The sequence below is a fragment of the Piliocolobus tephrosceles genome, chromosome 14 (genome assembly GCF_002776525.5).
Source record: "Piliocolobus tephrosceles isolate RC106 chromosome 14, ASM277652v3, whole genome shotgun sequence".
NCBI lineage: Eukaryota > Metazoa > Chordata > Mammalia > Primates > Cercopithecidae > Piliocolobus > Piliocolobus tephrosceles.
In genome coordinates this window covers 109,365,039-109,384,428 of record NC_045447.1, presented here as the reverse complement: position 1 = coordinate 109,384,428, position 19,390 = coordinate 109,365,039, and the positions used below count along the sequence as shown (strand labels likewise).

The window sequence follows — 19,390 nt, the reverse complement described above, 5'->3', positions numbered from 1 at the left end:
TGGCTTTGAAGCTGTCACACTGTCATTTTGCCTAACCGTGGCTTTGAAGATTAGCCAGAGATCCATTTGAAGAAACTTTCCTTCAGTGTTGTGAATACTACTTGAAAAGCGCATAGCAGTTGGTTTAATGTTGCAGTTGCAAAACCACGGACAGTTCCTATCCCATAGAGCTGTTGAGTCATGTGGTTGAAGACAGTTTTGGGGAATCCGGTGCATGTTCTGAACCTGTAATGGGCCGTGTTTGCTTACCAGGGCTAGCTCTTGTTGACTTGGTCCTGTGCCTGGATGTAGGAGTTTTGTTTGCGCTCTTTCTGGATTGTGCCAGGTTGTACATAGCCCTGAGTGCCCCAGAGAAGCCAGGGAAGACAGAAGCGAAGGGCAGGGGGTGTCACCAGCATGCCGTAGGGACAGATACAGAGGTGGCAGGACCTTTTGGACCACAGTGCCCCGGGCAGACTCCTCCGTCAGAGGAGCTTGTGACGCGAGCATGGACGTGTCCTGGGGCAGCGCACCCTGGGCACCACGTTTCTGGTGACTTAGACTCAAGCAGATTAACCCCATGAAGGACGCCCGTGAGGATTGTCGTCTCCAAGTCTTCTGAAAAGTGGAGGTCAAGCAAGTTTGAGTTGATTAGCCAGGCCCAGGCCGGACTGATCATGTCTGAACCAGGAGTTGACTGCTGGGCCTCAGGGGTGTCTGAGTTGTGCCGCCAGGGCAGCTCCTGAAGACTTAGCTCGGGGGAGGTCCTGGAGCTGCTGTGCACAGCCTGGCACCAGGCGGGGAAAGTCGTCCTGCAGTAACTGGGCTGAGGGACCAGATCCTCTAGAGATGGGGGTGCTTGGCCAGGCGCGGTGGCTCATGCCTGTAATCCAGCACTTTGGGAGGCCAAGGCAGGCAGATCAGTTGAGGTCAGGAGTTCAAGACCAGGCTGGCCAACATGGTGAAACCCTGTCTCTACTAAACGTACAGAAATTAGCCAGGCATGGTGGCAGGCACCTGTAATCCCAGCTCCTCAGGAAGCTGAGGCAGGAGAATTGCTTGAACCCGGGAGACGGAGGTTGCAGTGAGCCGGGATCGTGCCACTGCACTCCAGTGTGGGCAGCAAGAGTGAGACTCTGTCTTTGGAAGAAAAAATAAAAAGGGAGGTGCTGCCCAAGAGTGAGGGGATCAGTACTCGACTTGGGATGAAAGCCTAAGCTGCCTGTCAGACAAGTCTGGGAAGAGGCAGGCTGGACAGTGCTGCCGGCTGGGAATGCCTCCCAAGTCAGATTTGGATGCTTTGAACAAGAGTCCTCTAGCCTAATGTTGCTCATGAGCCTTTGGCATTTTCATTCCACGCAAGGTGGGCCCCTCTGAGCCAGCCATCCTCCTTCCCTGTGCTGGTCAGACTTCAGACCATCTCCTTCTGTTACCAGCAAGTCCACGCCATTCCAGCGCACGCGAGCTTCACGGGAAAGACATGGCCATCCTCTGAAACTACTGCGCCGTGCTGGCAGGTGCTTTGGAGCAGCTGGGCCTGTGTCTCCGAAGCTGGGAAAGGCAGCTTTCCAGGGAGCTGCCTGTGCCTGCCCTGTTCTCAGCAGCAGTGGGCCTGCCTGCCCTCTCCACACTGCGGCCTCCGCTGTAGATGCGGAAGATAGATTTGCTCATTTCCTTTGGCTGCTGCTGTCTCCTCTCCGCCTTCTGCAAGGATCATGGCCCATGTGAACAGCCTTCCCTGAACCCTCCCGACACTCATGGCTGCTTCAGACAACCTGGGGTGGGCTGAGGGCATGGGAGGCTTTGGCCTGGCTGTGTCCCACGGGGCCTGTGTTGTGGAGGATGAGGAGGTGTGGAAAAGGGAATGAGGAAGGAAAAATGCAGGAATATTTTAAAACCTTTTTATTATCAAATAGGATACAGATAAAAGTCCAAAACTAGACTGGGCATGGTGGCCCACGCCTGGAATACTTTGGGAGGCTGAGGTGGGAGGATTGCTTGAGGCCACGAGTTCCAAGACCAGCCTGAGCAACACAGTAAGACCATGTATCTACCATAAATTTTAAAATTAGGTGGGTGGCACACACATGTAGTCATAGCTACTCTGGGAAGGGGGCCGAGAAGTTGAGGCAGGAGGATGGCTTGAGCCCGGGAGTTTGAGGTTACAGTGAGCTATGATCATGCCACTGCACGCCAGCCTGGGTGACAGAAAAATCTCATCTCTTAAAGTGCAGAACTGCCTTGTAACCACATTTTCCTCCAAAGCCTGGTCACGTGGACCATGCTGATCACCACCTCATTCCACCACCTCATCGCTGTCCCCAGTCACTCCCCCTACGACCCCAGGTGCTCCACACCAGTGCTGCCTTTTCAAAGAAAAGTCTTCCGAAGGATGCCCCTCCACCCACCCGCTTTCCCCCGGCACTTACGGCAAAGCCTGGTGACCAAAGGAGCAGAGCATTTGCTTGAGAGCCTGGGAGTCCTGTCTTGTCATGCCTTGTCATTTTACAGTCAGGGAAGGACGCTGTCTTCCTTGTGGCCTGGCTACTATTTAGGGCAGGCAGAAGCTGAAACCAGATTCAGTCCCTGAGCCTCACATCCTTTCTACACACTCCTGAAATTTCCAGTCAAAGGACTCGTCCCTTGGGCAAAGCTGTTAGGAGAGGGGACAGGAAAAGGAACGCCTGTACCTCAGCAGGGGATGAAAGGAGACGTGGAGTGTTTGCCGTGTGCCTCTGTGCTCAGTCACTCCGAGCCATGTGAAGATGGCCGTGGTGCCTACCAGGGTACTGCACACCACAGCAGTGCAGAGGGGCCCCCCTCAGGTATTCTCCATGCAAACGGGATGGGACTAAAACTTGGCTACCTAGGCCTAAGGGCCTAGCGGCTCCTGCCTGCTTTGCCCAGTCCAGCTTTTCTGCACATCTCCTGTTGCTCCTGGAAAGCCTCTGCCTGGGCCACAAAGTTTCCTTGGACTCCAGATGACAAGAATTTCTCTAACCAGATTGCAAACGTTCTCACACCCCTCACAGCTACACCTTGGGCCAATCAGGCCTCTGTGGGGAGAAGCAGGGAACCACTGCCATTTGAGCACTGTTTCTTTTTTCCTTTCCTTCCCTTCGTTTTCTCTCTTTTTTTCTTGAGATGGAGTCTTGCTCTGTTGCCCAGGCTGGAGTGCAGTGGCCAGATCTCAGCTCACTGCAAGCTCTGCCTCCCGGGTTCACGCCATTCTCCTGCCTCAGTCTCCCGAGTAGCTGGGACTACAGGCGCCTGCCACCTTGCCTGGCTAGTTTTTTTGTATTTTTTTTTAGTAGAGACGGGGTTTCACCGTGTTAGCCAGGATGGTCTCGATCTCCTGACCTCGTGATCCGCCTGTCTCGGCCTCCCAAAGTGCTGGGATTACAGGCTTGAGCCACCACGCCCGGCCCCTTCCTTCCTTTTCTTTCTTTCTCTTTCCCTTCCTCCCTCCCGGGTTCACATCATTCTCCTGCCTCAGCCTCCCAAGTAGCTGGGACTACAGGCGCCCGCCACCACGGCCGGCTAATTGTATTTTTAGTAGAGACGGGGTTTCACCATGTTAGCCAGGATGGTCTCGATCTCCTGACCTCATGATCCACCTGCCTCAGCCTCCCACAGTGCTGGGATTACAGGCGTGAGCCACCGCGCCCGGCCTGAGCAGTGTTTCTTTACAAAACTGTGCCCAGCCCCAGAGGGCTGAATTACATAACTTTGGGAGCTCAAAGCCATTTGTAAGGTCAGGAGTGCCAGTCGTGTGGCATCGACTTGTACGTAAACCCCACGGGGCTGCTGAGAGTCTCAAATGCTCTTAGACACTGAGGTAGGGTCAGACATTTCTCCTCAAGAACCGCCACCCTGCGAAGGGACTGACGGCACCTCCAGCAAGGCCGCCCTATCTGGGCGTCCATGTTGTGTGCTGCCCACCCCCCAGGAGCTGACTCACATTGGCTTCAGTGTGCCTGGCACTCGAGTTGTGCGATGAACAACCTGCACAACTGTCCTGGCGGCCCACATGGATACCAGCCACTCGTCTTGCGGCAGAGCCACAGTGAGGAAAACAAAAGTATCCGAGGCAAGTTCTAAGTGAACTGACCACAACTTGCGTGTTTTGCTGGTGAGAGGATGGAGGTGGAGCCAGCGGTGATGCTGGGGAAGTTTTCAGGAAGAGGGAAGGTGGATAGAAGGCAGGAGAAATGGGAACACCATGTGGCCTATGAGGGACATGCTTGGGGAAGCGGGTCGCTGTGACCAAGGCAGAAGATGCCCTGGGAAGTTTTACTGAGGCTCCCTGGCAGGCCCAGGCAGGGTGAGGCTGCGGGCGTGTTGCTGATGGATGAGCAGACCCTGCCTTCACTGCACACCTCCGGGGGCGCCCTCCACACAGCATCTGTACAAACGGCACACCCGGGGTGTGTGGCGACAGCCAGAAAGCCAGTAAGTTGACCCGTCGATGCAGCCTTCAAAAATGTGGTGCGAACTTTTCTGGGGAGATGGAGGGGCCTCAGCTTCCATCAGATCATCTCACAGGGCTCCTGGCCTAAGAAAGCGTCAGCAGCACTGCCCTGCTGCGCCTGGAACGGGCCTGCTACCAAACCAGGGCGGGTGTCAGCCTGGCCATTCCCAACTCAGCCACGCCCTGGCACACCTACAGCAAGGCCCCGGGCTGATGGCTCAATACCCAGCGGAAGAACGAGGCAGACACACCTGCTGAGGCCTCAATTGCACCTGGAGAGAACTTGCGGTGGGCAACGGGCATGTCCAGGAGAGACCTTCCCCGCAGGTCTAGTCCCTGTGGATCCCCAGCCAGATGAGAAGCCGGTCTAGACAGGTGACAGCCTGGGACGGCCAACCGTCGCTGGAAAAGGGAGGAGACGGACACGGCTGTACTTACCACCGCCACAGGGCCTGTCTCAGGGCTTGAGTGTGTGTGGACGGCAAGGACCCGTTTCCTTGGCCGCTAACTCTCAACCGCAAGGCAAACTTGGGTTGGGGCCCAGAACGGCCGCGAGCCGTCCCCCTCCCGCCCGGCCAGTGAGTGCTGGGCGGACACTCGGCGGCGGCTTGAGGACGTGCCAACCGCGGGCCTGCCAGGGCGCCCGTGCGCCTCGCTCCCCGTGCGCCTCGCTCCCCGTGCGTCTCTCTCTGGCTGGGCCCGGCTGACCCCGCACTCCAGGCGCAGGCACGGGGGGGGGGGGACCCGCTGGCTAAAGTCCCCGCTGGAGGCGGCGCGGCCGACCCGCTCCCGGGGACCCGTCTCGCGCCTCCCTCCGAGAAGCCCCTTCCTTCCTCCGCCCTCCGGCCCGAGAGAGCAGCGAGGCGGCCCCTCCGTCCTGTGCGCCCCGGACAAGCCGCACTGGAAGCCGCTCCCGGCTGGGCAGCAACAGCCCGGGGCGGGGAAACGCGCGGGGCCCGGACCGTCCGCGGGCACCAAGGAGCCGGACACGCTGCCTTCCCGGAGCCCCGCGCCCGGGAGAACCGCCCCGCCTGAAAAGACGCCTTGTTTAATCCAGAGACACCCCCAGGGCCGGGAGGAACCACCGTCCTCCCCGGGTCCACGACCCCCAAAACGCACGGCCGCCTCCCACGCGCGCCGAGGCCTCTCCCCTTTACGGACAGACTCGCGGCCCGGCCGGGGCCTCCTTCCCGGGGACTTCGCTGTGGACGGAGCACGCGTCGTCCAGAGGCCGGCAAAGCCGGGCAGACTTGCTGCCAGTCGGGCGGGGTTCGAGGCGGGAGGCCCCCCACTCCCACTCGGGCCAGGGGCCCCCCAGGTGCTGGGGAGGAACCCAGCAGGCGTTGCTCGGGGGGATCCACTTCTCCCCCAGTGAACGGATAGAGACGGTGAGGCGAGGACGGAAGGGCAGGCTGTGCCAACCGCTTGGAAGACAAAATGCCCAGCATCAATGTGCAAAAGCGAAAGCCAGGACGACACGCAGCAGGACGGTGGGCGCGGCCCACGCGCTGAGACCAGCGTCCTGCTGTTCACCCAGCAGCTCTCCAGCCTCACAGCAGCTGCGAACGGGACAGGAGCGGGCAGCGGCGACTGTGCATTTCCACACTTCTCCTGGACACCATTTTCGTTATCAGGCACCATATCCATGGCTCTTAGCGTGGGCCAGACACTTGTTCTCAGCCATGAAAAACGTTAACTACTCATTTCATCCTCACACAACCCCGTAAGAGGGATATCGCCATCCCCACTTCGGAGAAGGAACGGGTTTAGGGAGCCTCAATCACTCTGCCCAGATCGAAGTGGCAGCGCTCAGTTTGCCAACAGCCTGGGCCCAGAATGCATGCTCTCAACAATTCTACCCAAGCTGCTTTTTCGCAGTGTACAGCAAAAGCTTTAACATCTTACACATTTTTGACCCAGAAATCCCCTTTGTAAGACTTTATGGTAAGGAAATAGCCAGCACCGCCCAGGAAGAATTTCTGTAAAACACGGATGCGGTGCGTGGCCGACAACCGGGAATGCGTGACAGCTGGCAGGGCACACTACAGTGGAGTCAAGGTCGTGTTCCTGGAGAATTCCTCCCTGGATGCTCCTTTCCAATGCGCCCACAGCTGCACTTAGACACACGGAGGAGGGGGACAGCTGAGTGGACATCACACTCCCCCAGCGAAGGCACAGCCATGTACTTCTGTTAAATCAAACGCTAGGCGCTCGCTAGTCCACCTGAAACACTGAACAAAGTGAGGCTCAGCCAGTAGATCAGGGGTCCCCAAGGCCGCAGAAGTGGCGGAGCTGGGGTAGGATACGCCCAATGGGACTTACTCTTTCCACAGCAACTTGCATTTCAGTCCACTGAGAGGCCGGGGGCAGGGGCCCTTGAATCTCCTCTCCCATGGCCCAGGTTTGCCTCTGAACAAGGATTCTCGAGACTTACCTTCAATGCGTGGGTCCCCCCACTTCAATGCAAAATAGTTTACGTGACCTCTTTTTAAATGTTTACACCATTACCCGTGCATAAAATGATGCTGCAGGTACCAAAAATATCAGAAACTGAGGGACCGTAATCTGCTATCAGTCATTCTTTCCCCAGTTATCTAGAGAAAATGACCTAAAATATATGACAAAGTAGTGAATTTAAAGATATGCCCCGATACTGTTCTAAGCAATTTCCATGTGTTATTTTAACTCCCATACTAGCTGCGGAGGTAGGAATTCTTTTCATTTCCATTTCACTTCAGCAATGGAAGCAGAGGAGATGGTGCACCCCACACGTGCTGGCTGGGCCCTGGGCAGAGTGGTTCTAGATGACAGGGAAGGGGGTAAGTCTCTTAAGGACCAGGGGTCCCCGCAGCCTGCTGCCTCCCCCCGACAGGCCTGGAAGACAAAGCCCCCCGGGAGGAACAGACACGCCTCGTGGTTTCATCTCAAGCACTGCCTCCAAGCCAGCCCCTTGGCAGCACTCAGGGCCTTCACAGAGCGGCGTGGTGGCGCCAGCTGCCACAGGGAAGCCATGGAGGGGCACGGAGAGGCCACAGCTCCCACAGAGCCAGGGTCTGCAAACACACAGTCTGGAGGGTCATGTGTGGTGGGGAGTCGGGAGAGGGGTGAGAAGGCCGGTCTCTGGTTTTTTACTTTGGATACTTGTATCCCAGTGTGAATTCAAGCACAGCTCCTTGGGAGAACTGGATAGAACTCAACAGAACACAGGGTCTTGAGTCTCAGCAGTAAGTTGTGTATGAGGTATGGACAATGGGCCCTTGGGGTCCTGCCTGGCACCAGAGGCAGGGCAGGTAGAGAGCACGGGGGCTGGCGTCTGGGGTTGGACCGCAAGCTGGGGAGGGTGCTGCCTGACCTTGGCAGGCAAAATGCCCTGCAGGATCCCAAGGGCCTGACTGACTTGAGTCTTATCCTCAGAGGTCTCCAGAAAGTCAAAGCTTTGTGTCGTGTGAGCTGGTGCTGGGGTGTGAGGAATAGAGGAGCGCCTCCAGTTCACCACTTTACCCTACAGAAAGGGGCTGGACTAACTTCCAGATTCAAACGCTAAACCCTAACCCCAGCCCCTTGAGATGTGGCTCTATGTGGACACGTGGCCTTTAACGAGGTGATGAAGTTACAGCGAGGCCATCGGTGGGCCCCAATCCAATCTGACTGGTGTCCTCTTGAGAGGGGAGTGGACGGGAAGAGGCACCAGGGTCCCGCAGGCACCAAAAAGACGCCCCGCAAGGAGGCAGTGCCTGCAAGCCCAGGAGCGAGAAACCAAGCCCGCCTACAGCTTGGTCGTGGACATGCAGCCTCCAGAACCGTAAGGAAACGAACTTCTATGTCAGCGGTATTCCATTATGGCGGTCCTAGAAGACTTACACAGACGCCGGGTTACCTCTGCTTTCCGTTCTGACCCACTGCCTACCAGAACTCAAAATTCCTGGTAAGTAACACAGTCAACAAAAAGGGTGTTGGGTTAATACTTTTAATTACATGATTGTAATTATACAATTTCCACTATTCGATATTTTTTATAAAACCAGTTACAACTCACAAGATTTTCCAATGTGACAATATGTATCAAACTACACACATATGCAAAGTTTACAGGCCATTAGGAAGCTTTATCTTAAAAATACCTTCAGGAAAATAAACATTCATTCAACCAGTTCTCTTGGCTTTAAAAAATATGATTAGAAATATACACTGTAAAAAAAAAATCAAGACAATGATTGATCAATACTGATCAGTTACATTTTAAAACTTTTAATAATCTGTACATGAGTGCAGGTTAGATAAAAGTCTGCAAATTATTACTAGAAAACTGCAGTACTATCATTGGATGAACATGTCTGCTGACAATTCTACCAGGTAATTAAGGAGGTAATTTCCTACACAGTATAGGTGAATTGTCCAGTCTTTAAACACATCTGGAGTCGTCTCCGCTCAGTGGCGTGGAGAACACCCTGATGTGGGGATGGAAGGGCAGCAGCTCGCCTCTCCAGGGCAGTTTCAGCGGGAGAGAACATTTAAGGAACAATCAAATAGGTTTTAAAAGTTGCTTTTGATGAGCACTGCTTTCTAAAATGCAATGATGATTCTTTTTTTGAATGTGGAAAGAGAAGCCATGTGAAGAACAGACATCCAGTGAGTGCACCGCCTCTGTGGCTCCGACGGTGCCGGGAAAAGGGAAGGCCTCAGGGACAGCCCTCGGGCCACGCACAAGCCCAGGCCGTCGGGCCGGCGGGCACCCTGGCCTCATGACAACGCTTGGGAACTCCTCTAAAACTGGCTAGGCCCAAGAGAGAGGTAGCAATCACCCTGTGAGCGGGCCGGAGGGGAGGGGAGGAAGGAGGTAGGGGCAGGCCAGGGGCATCAAGCTCACAACGGGGGACTGTGGAGGCCGGCAGAGCCCTGCCGCGTGCCCCCGGGAAGCACTGGCCATGCCGGCCACTCAGCTCTCACGAGGCGCCGCTCCCCACCAAGTTCTATAAAAGCCAAGTCCGTCCGCACTTCTAGGAACCCAGTTTTGCAGATGCTCTTCCTCCGGACCGTCCCTGACTCTTGATAATTTTGAGTCCCCAGAAAGCTTCAAGGGCACCTAAAAATATGCGCTTCTAATTTTAATTCCATTGCAAACCGTCCCGGTGTACTTTCAGGGCTATTTAAGGCTCTTAAGTTAAGGGAATCTCTCCATCAGACAGACACAGTCATGTTCCATAGCAACAAGGCCTTCTGTAACAAGGACTCTAAGTCAGAATCCCAGAAGATTCTGGGTGTTTGTGGTCTCAGTTGGGGATGAGGGGGAGCATCCACTCTCATTCACGGCAGGAAGAACTTTCCATCCCTCAGACCGACACCTCCTGGATTCTAGAGACGGTCCCCGTAAGGTAACCCTGTTGCTCTGCACACTATCCCAAGTCATTTGCTTATTACAAGGAATGCTGCTTCACCAAATCACAGGTTTTCTACGACTAATTTCAGTGAACCAGTTAAATAGAAGGATTTTTAGAAAGAGCCACAGTGATAGCAATTACAGGTGGAAACTTGAGCAGGCAACATGAAGAGGCAGTTTATAAAATGAAAAAGGGCTGTGGTTCCGCTGACACCCTTCCTTTTCTTGGACGAAACACCAGGAGGCTTGTTCGCCGTGAGGGAGACCGTACTCACAAGAGCTGTGGCGCCTACATTTACTTGTTCTGACGGGACAAAAAAGCCAGACTAAGAAGGGATCAGATGGAAGTGCGATCTTCACAACTACCTGGATTATTATTTATGGAGCGGATGGCCTTAAAAAGGGTAAGGGGAAGAAGAGGTGCCCTGAGAATTCAATGCTTTATGCATGGCACAGTTTGAATATTTACATTGTCTCAGCTCAAAACAGCAAAAGGAATGTACCTCCTCCCACCCACATCTTATTGAAGAGTGGTCTTCCCACAGCCAAGTGGGTCTTTGTGCCTATTCATTTCCAGGGACAGAAAACCACTGTTTTTCTGTGATCCAGTCCCCAGTGTTGAAAAGCTGGCCTGACCCCACCCCATAGTGCCTGGCGGGGAAGGAGTCGCTTGTTTGGCTGAGAACACGGCATCTTCCGTCTCTCCTGATGCCGGCTATTCCCACACTTCCTTCCAAGAAAGTGCACCAACATGGAGGCACTGCCTTTCCAGTCCTTCCTGCGTTAAAGACTTTAACTTGTTTCTTCCAACTGCTTTAATTTCTTGAAGTTTTGTGAAAAAGGCAGCTTCTCAAAATGGAGTTGCCTACTAGATCTGGCGCACGCCTCGCGGCTTAGGAGGGCGTTTGCTTCTTACTGCCTGTCAACATCTCGGCCCTCCATGCTCCCAGCAAGGCCAAAATGGGTCAACGATCATTAAACCACCCACTTCTTGTGGAAGGAACTGAGGTGAGTACTAAGTATTCTTTTACTTTGCGCCCCCCCGCCCCGCGCCTTTTTTTTTTAAGCAGCAAATCAATTCTGTTTCTGTAACTGCTTCATGGCACCGACTCTGCTGTGTTCCAGGAGGGCAGGGGGAGAAGGCACTCTGCAGAGTTACTAGTTGTGTTCCCTAACCAAAGGCAACAGTGAGATCCACAAGCAGATCATTGTCACTGAGATCGCAGGCTGCGTCAATGGCCTTAGGCTGATCTCATAAGGAAAAAAAAAAAAAAATCCAATGTTACAGAGAAAGACTCTAAAAAAGCGGTAACTTTTTTTTAAGCCGACATTATTTGGGATTGCTGTTTCCAAGGGGAATAACTGACAGTGTGTTTCTTCCATGCAAGGAAGGAAATATGATTTTAATTTGTATGACTGGCACCAAACAATGGGCAACCTCCCAGTTCTTCAGTCCCTAAAGGACAGAAAAAGGGATGACTTGCAACATCTTCCAACTCTGAAGTCAGTTTCTCCTCCTGAGTCTTCTAAAGCTACCATTAATATTATCTTGCAAGTTTTAGGTTACCAAGGTAACCCTCTGGTCTTACAACACGCAACAGTATTTAAATATGGTTTTCACAGATTCTTGTTAATAAAGCACTCTTCGGTGGAAGACAAGCAGCTTGGGTACTTAACGGAGTTAACATTACAACAGTATTACAAATAGGTGAAGATGATTAAGCCAAATAGTATCAAATTACAGAAAGTACCATCTCAGTAATGCCTTTTGTATCTTTATAAATTTTGACACAGGGTCACAAGGTGAACAGAAAATAAATACATAAAAAACCTCCATCAGATCCTCAATTCTTCTGAAGGCCAGCAACTACAATGATTGCCATCACAGAGACACACATGCACCACAGAGCAGCCAGCCCCCTGGGAACCAGAGGGCTGGGTATTTACACCTGAGACTAAATTTACAACAGCATTTTTGTCGTTCAGCTTGAGAGCTGGGCCCTTCTCTGAGTCATTTCGCTTGCACCCAAACTCAAAGTTCATTATTGAAACTCCAGCGGACACTTTCTCCATTGATCAACTTCTTAGGTGGAAAGCAACTAAGGCTTTTGCAATTTTGTTTTGTTTTCAAACTGTGCTAATTTCTGTTGCAGTTTTCAGTTCCTAGAGTCTTCCTTCAGCTCTGGTCACAGGTTTTTACTTAACGCAAGACTGTTTTAGTCCTTGAAATGGAGAGACTACGGGGGGAAAAAAAAGGATTTTTACCATGAAGTTTACACAGCATCCACAGGCAGTTATCAAAGACAAGGAGGGCAACACAATAAAAGTGCTGACATGCTAAAAAGTATACGCTTGCTGTGAGTTTCTAATGACAAATACTTTGGAGAAGACAACACAATATGAACCACAAAGGAAAGACAAACAGGAGAAAGGCAGAAAAAGGTTCAGTTCTGCAAAAAATAGAAATTTAAAAAAAACCAATACAAGTAAATAAAAATCATAAAAGACGGACGGGCAGAGGCAGCAGGGCCAGGAAAGTACCATGATGCCACCAGGGGCACGTGCTGCAAAGCACTCGTTCTCCTTCCTTCCCTCTGAGGAACCAGGCTGTGGGAGGAGCAGGCAGAATGAAAAGATAGAGAACTGTTACTGGGTTATTTCAAAAGCCAGAATTTGGTCACAGAAAAAGCTCTGGCACCTAAGCGGTTTCCAGCGCCGCCAAGCGCAGGAGACACCCCACGGGCTACCTGCCTCCGCACTCCACGATTCTCCTCCTGCCACTCTTTCTCCTTCCCCAGTTTATGACGCTACACTTCCAGGTCCATAACAACTCTCCGAAAACAAAACCAAAAGAAGAGTCAGAAAAATCACTTCGAATCTGGAGGGGCCCCGCCTGACGCTGCTGCTGCACTCTTCAAGGAGGAGCGTTTGAATCGATCGTTTCATTTTCAGAGATCCCAACAGAGCACTGAGCCAAAAGATCCAGGTCAGCTGGTGAGACAAGTGGGAAAATATCTGGAATTTCAAAGGATCAACTAATATTTTAAAAGACTGGAGAGAAACAGCATTTTACCAAGAAACACTTAGGGACAGCCTTCTGGGACTCCTCTCCTGATGGACTTTGGAGACAACGGCAGTAGCCAAAAGTTAACGCCCAGAAGCAGTGGAACAGGCACCCAGATCTGAGGCTCTGAGGGTCAAGAGGCAGTGGCAAGTGTGACACCGGCAAAGCCACCCGAGAACACTGAAGAAGTCAGAGGTCCTAGATGCAGCTGCTTCCAACTGAAGGGCTCCTGAAAACATTCGTGGTTTTAGAGGCTAAGGAAAGAGGCCGGGCGCGGTGCCTCACATCTGTAATCCCAGGACTTTGAGAGGCCGAGGCAGGTGGATCACCTGAGGTTAGGAGTTCAAGACCAGCCTGGCCAACATGGTGAAACCTCATCTCTACTAAAAATACAGAAAAAAAATTTTTAGCCAGGTGTGGTAGTGCACGCCTGTATTCCCAGCTACTCGGGAGGCTGAGGCAGGAGAATGGCGTGAACCCGGGAGGCGGAGGTTGCAGTGAGCTGAGATCCGGCCACTGTAGTCCAGCCTGGGCCACAGAGCAAGACTCCGTCTCAAAAAAAAAAAAAAAAAAAAGAGACTAAGGAAAGAAGCTGAGCATCTCTCCCCAACCCCAGCAACATGAAGAATTAGGTACAGAGCATCCCAAAACCCGGACCATAGGTTTGGTTTGGCAGCTGCAGCAGAAAGTAATGGCTCCCAGTGATGCAACTCAAGAGTTAAAGTAACTTGTACATGACGATTTCTTAGAAAATGAATGAGGTTATCATTTTAAAAAAAGAGCCTGCCCAGAAGAAACTGCAGAAGCTAACAAACACGCACTGGCGGAAGGGCTGCATGAAGACATGAGTGAATGCGAGCAAATGAGGCGGCTGCAGGCTCACTCGGAGCACGATGAAATTTCCAAGACTGTTCTAAGACAGCTCTTCAGAGAGGTCATGTGAGAACACTGAAAACAGGCCAATTCAACGCATTTATTAATTCTTAAAAGAGAAAGGTTAGCATGGATTTATAGCTCTAACAGGAAGTGGGAAGTGGAGCAGCTCACTCGCCTCCCTCTCCAGGCTCGGGGAAGGGAATGAGAAGGTGCCACAGACAGCCCTGGCGGGACCGAGGGCCACACAGGCTGCCTGGCGGCCGTCCCAGACCTGTGGCCACATGAAATTTAGGTTTCAATGGGGCGCAGCTTCAAGTGGATACACGAGGGATAGGCATCTTCTGTGAGAAACTGTGGTGCCTTTCCCCAAAGACAAATAGTGAAGACATCACTCCTACTTTTTCAGCTGCTGCAAGTAATTGCTCTTTTGACGTTTTTGAAAAAGTTCCCCAAAGCTGAAGAGCCTCTCAGTAAACCCAAAAATCAAAAGCGCCAACTAAGTGCAAAGCGAGTTTGGCTGGAGGCTTCATCCTGGATGCCAAGGAACGTGAAAACGGAAGGTCAAGTTCCCATGCGCCACAGAGATGATGACGAACCAGCAGGAACTGGCAACCCTGGAGCCTTGCAGGTAGGGATGAAAGGACCCCAAAAGGGTGCTCCATTTTTTTTTTCTACTGCTGTTTAAAGATTTCACTCAATACTTTAAATTTATTCAAATTTAGCTCATACTATTGTGCCCAGAATCAGACCATGCACCAACATACTAACTCCCTCATTACCCTCCAACCAGAAATGAATACGATTCAGTAGGATATTATGAACAATATTCAGTAGGATACAAGCTCCAGGCTACAGCTTGGCTGACTCCAATTCTTAAAATCTATACATAATTTATTTGCTTTTCTTTTGTAAGCTGCAGGTGGATAACAGGTAAGGTGATGTGAACACAGGCCGAAGCCCCAAAAGAGGCACAAAGAAAGAACCTGCTTAGAGGAAGGTAAGCCCCAGTTAATTCTCACTGTTAGGCTCCTTTTGCTCTCCACATCATCTCTGAAAGTCCATGCTGGAATTTAAAGGAAGTCTTTTTGGTTTTCAGAACTATCCAAAATTCCTGGAAACTGCTTTGGGCCATTTCAACATTCAGTCCAGATCACTGGCTCTGAAATCTCCCTTAGGACCCTCACGTCATCCCTGCCAGGGGCCTCAGGCAGACGCTTGCTGCAACCAGGAACCACTTCTCCAGAGAGGCAGGAGTTCAGGTCACCAGAGTGACATGGAAACGCAACAAGACCTAGACACAAAAACAGAGGCAAGGCCAGCCCTTCCTCCCTCAAAGGAAGACGGTATGACCTGGCAAACACCGGCCAGGCTCCCGGACTCTACTCCTCTGTAACCTAAAAAGCATCATCTAAAAAAGCAAACAGCAGAATTAAATGTGCAAGACACACTGGGCTGTAATAAAAACCTGAGCGGCCAGGCGCGGTGGCTCACGCCTGTAATCCCAGTACTTTGGGAGGCTGAGGCAGGTGGATCATTTGAGATCAGGAGTTTGAGATCAGCCTGGCCAAAATGGTGAAACCCCATCTCGACTAAAAATACAAAAATTAGCCAGGTGTGGTGGCACATGCCACCCACAAGTAGTAACCCGAGCTACTCGGGAGGATGAGGCAGGAGAACGGTTTGCACCCGGAAGGCGAAGGTTGCAGTGAGCCGAGATAACACTATTGCACCCCAGCCTGGGCAATTCCATGTCAAAAAGAAAAAAAAAAAAAAAAAAAAAGCCAGAGTACTCACGCACTCCTACCTAAAAAGGACATGCCCCTTCAAGACATGTCAAAAATAACTAATTAACTGTCATCAACACTAGGCTTTTTATTTGATTTTTTTTTTTTTTTTGAGACGGAGTCTTGCTCTGTCACCCAGGCTGGTGGGGTGCAATGGCGTCATCTCAGCTCACTGCAAGCTCTGCCTCCGAAGTTCAAGTGATTCTCCTGCCTCAGCCTCCCAAGTAGCTGGGATTACAGGTACCCGCCACTGCACCCAGCTAATTTTTGTATTTTTAGTAGAGACGAGGTTTCACCATCTTGGCCAGGCTGGTCTTGAACTTCTGACCTCATGATCTACCTGCCTCGGCCTCCCAAAGTGCTGGGATTACAGGCATGAGACACTGCACCCGGCCTGAATTAATAGTTTGGCTCACCTAAAAGTGTCAGTTAAAACACTCCCATTTCCCTTCATTTATTGTAGAAAAATTGGAAAATAAGATGATAAAAAAGAAAAAAAATCCCAACTGTCCCACCAACCAGAACTTTTATTAATATCATATTTTTCCTTTGTCTTATTTCTATACATATAGACACTTATTCATCTATAAATATAGATGTATTGTAGGTATATATTTATACATCTCTATATTTCTATACATACATAGTATACTTACACTTACAAAATTAGAGTCATACTTCAGAATTTTTTTTTTTTTTTGAGACAGAGTCTTGCTCTTTCACCCAGGCTAGAGTGCAGTGGTGCGATCTCGGCTCACTGCAACCTCCACCTCCCATGTTTAAACAATTCTCCTGCCTCAGCCTCCCGAGTAGCTGGGACCACAGGTGCCTGCCACCACACCCGGCTCATTTTTGTATTTTTAGTAGAGACGAGGTTTCACCATGTTGGCCAGGCTGGTCTCGAACTCCTGACCTCAAGTGATCCACCCACCTCGGCTTCCCAAAATGCTGGGATTACAGGCGTGAGCCACTGCACCCGGCTCATACTTCAGAATTGTTATGCATGGCTCTTTTCACTCATTGCTTCGTGTACTAAACTGTATGACTCCCAATTCATTTGGCATAATGTAACAATCTTGAGCCCATTTCCTGTTTCTCACTGTTAGAAATAACACTCTGCCGTTGTTCCAATCTACCTAAATCTTTGACCTTTGGTCAGTATTTCTCTAATATTCTTCCCAAGTAGAATCAAAGAGTAAAGAAATAGGAATATTTGGTACATTTCTAATGAAAAATTTTCAATCCTGGAATCATGCGTCAGTGATTGACAGTCCTCAAATCCTCATGCCAGGGCACTGCTGCGTCCTCATGTGAGTGTAAGTGTGCAGTAAGGTTGTACAAAACAAACAGTGAAGAGGAAACACGGCAGAGCTGAACGAGTCTTCCAAATGCAAAGCACACAGAGCTCCCAGCTGTGCCAAGGGTCTCTCGGGAGACTGGCTGCTTTGCACTGGGGACTAATTTCACACTGATAAGGCCCCGAGGCCCAAAGCCTCAGATACACAGGGCAGGGAAGCTGAAGAGAAGCGGGGCACATGTGCAGGACATTTTAAAGTCTGGTTCTGATTATCTTCAGGTCGCTCATGTCTATTAGAAGAGATCGTTTTTACCAGGAGAACAGAAACAGGACTGCATGGGCTGCCAACACCAGGCAAAGATGAAAAGATGCCCCCTTCTACTCCTGAGCCATCTATCCCCACTTCCACTCCTGGGCTATCTATTCTCTCTTCAAATGGGATCTGTTATCAGAAAACTTTAAAAATGACGTGTCTACTTCGTGAGAAATGTCCAAAGACAACAGAGTCACTGACGTGGTCATAGGACACCTTGGTTTTGCGAAATTTTGCCTCCACTTACTGAAGACAGTGCTGACAGTGCAAGAACGAGTGCCTGGCGTGTGGGCTGTGGCCAAGAGGACAAAGAGTCACTAGGCAGAGAAGGATCCTCAAACTCTCTAGAGTTATCTCATGTTCACCATCACACTCACTTGCAGCTAATCGTCCAGCAATGCTGCTGTGTCTGATATACACCTAGAAAGATGTCCTCCAAGTCCTGACAGCCAGCTTTGGAAATTCTGAATTGAAACAATTTCCCATATCATGACCCAGAGACCCTATTCCCAGTGTCGAGAGTTACTTCTGAAATACAAAACAAAAGCCTACATTAAAATGGTCCAGATTTTCTTAGATAATGAACAAGTAACACACAGACTCTACTTTCTCCTAACTTCATGTCAGTCTTCACAGGCAGGGTCCAAATACTAAACTGGAAAGCCAATGCTTGCAACCTTTCAGAAGAGTAGGATTCTTTTCTCACCTTTTAACACTGCTTTTCCTTGAAGCAGATCTGGTGGTTCTTTTAGTAATGCCTGCACTGCCAGAAATGTTAGGTTCAGATGTTTTACAGCTCTGAACACTGGATTGAAGAATTACTCTGAAAATAGTTGGAAAAAAAATAAGATTACATTCACTGAAACCATTTGCAAATATTTGACAGAGGAAAGTATTTTTGCACTTTAGTGCGAATTATCTTGAGAATTGAGAGGATTTTCCATCAACACATTTACCAAAAAAAGGTGAAACACATTTTTACATCAAGGCCTTTTAAAATGAAGCATCTCATTTCTCTTTGAAGGTTACACAAAGATAACCGGAGGGCTTTGCTTCTGGAAGGCGAATGACTTGGCATTTCAAGCAATTCCCACACCAAAGAAATTCACCAGCCAAACAAATCTTTCTGCCCAACAAAAGTAAAAGTAGCTTCTCAGACTTTCAGTCATGAAAGAAGACACCATTAAGAAGCCCAAATTCTAAAGAATAGGAACATAAATTCAGGAAATAACTATACAATATATACTCTTCAAAGCTGTAAGTATGGGTAATAATCCACTAAATCAATACTAATTTTATGTAACATTTCAAAATTTTAGAAAGTGTTTAAGCAAAATAGGAGTTTCGTCTGGATTATAACACTTACTAAATCTCCAAGTGCCACTAAAATGAAAGTGAAAACACTTAAATTTTGTAAAGCTTGCCTTAATTAAACTCTAAAAAGCTTGAGACACTGGTGCCTGTGAGAGTAGGCTGCCCAGGAGGACGTACACGATCAATCAGAAAAGAACGCCCTGAGATAAAGGCCACACGGAATGTCCTTTTAGAGGCAGATGGTCCTTTGACTTTTTTTTCTTTAAATTGTCATAGGGAAAATTGCAGAAGACATCAAAAGATTTTATATGCAATTCTTTTCTTTTTTTTTTTTGAGACAGAGTCTTGCTCTGTTGTTCAGGCTGGAGTGCAGTGGTGTAATCTCAGCTCACTGCAACCTCCGCCTCCCAGGTTCAAACGATCCTCCTGCCTCAGCCTCCTTAGTAGCTGGGACCATGGGCGCCCACAACCTCACCTGGCTAATTTTTGTATTTTTAGTAAAGATGAGGTTTTGCCACATTGGCCAAGCTGGTCTCGAACTCCTGACCTCAGGTGATCTGCCCACCTCAGCCTCCCAAAGTGCTGGGATTATAGATGTGGGCCACCACGCCAGGCCTATATGCAACTTTTTTCTTTAAGAGATAATCAATGACAAACTAAACACATATACACACATTTATAGATACCAACTTTTAATTTTCTGAAAGAGAAAACACTGACTTAACAAGCTTTCTTCTCTCCTATTCAAACATAAAGGTGAGAAAGCCAGTAACAACTTATGAGAACCCAGCTCAAAAGAGTAAAAAGGAACCATTACAATGAGTGAGCATGCCACCTCACAGGCCTCAGCTACCACCATGCTGGCTAATATACCAAAGACAGGGCCTTAAAATATGCTAAGATTAATACGTTTCT

The 19,390-nt window shown here is 50.0% G+C and overlaps 1 protein-coding gene across 10 annotated transcripts in view; it reads right to left on the bottom strand.

The window, feature by feature from the left end:
* Window positions 1-3,614: 3,614 nt before the first annotated feature.
* CDC14B (cell division cycle 14B) overlaps window positions 3,615-19,390 on the bottom strand; it is a 127,153-nt gene continuing 111,377 nt past the window's right edge. For 4 of the 10 annotated variants that reach the window (XM_026446826.2, XM_026446832.1, XM_026446828.1 and 1 more), the window contains exons 13-14: window positions 17,868-17,984; window positions 8,404-12,064 (exon numbers count right to left, since the gene is read on the bottom strand). In XM_026446826.2, coding sequence (XP_026302611.1) covers window positions 12,028-12,064; window positions 17,868-17,984 — 154 coding nt within the window. In that variant the 3' untranslated portion in view covers window positions 8,404-12,027. Of the gene's footprint in view, window positions 4,853-8,403; window positions 12,065-17,867; window positions 17,985-19,390 lie in introns of those variants that run through there. The other 6 variants (XR_003306650.2, XM_026446829.1, XM_026446830.2 and 3 more) reach the window with 4 other exon arrangements.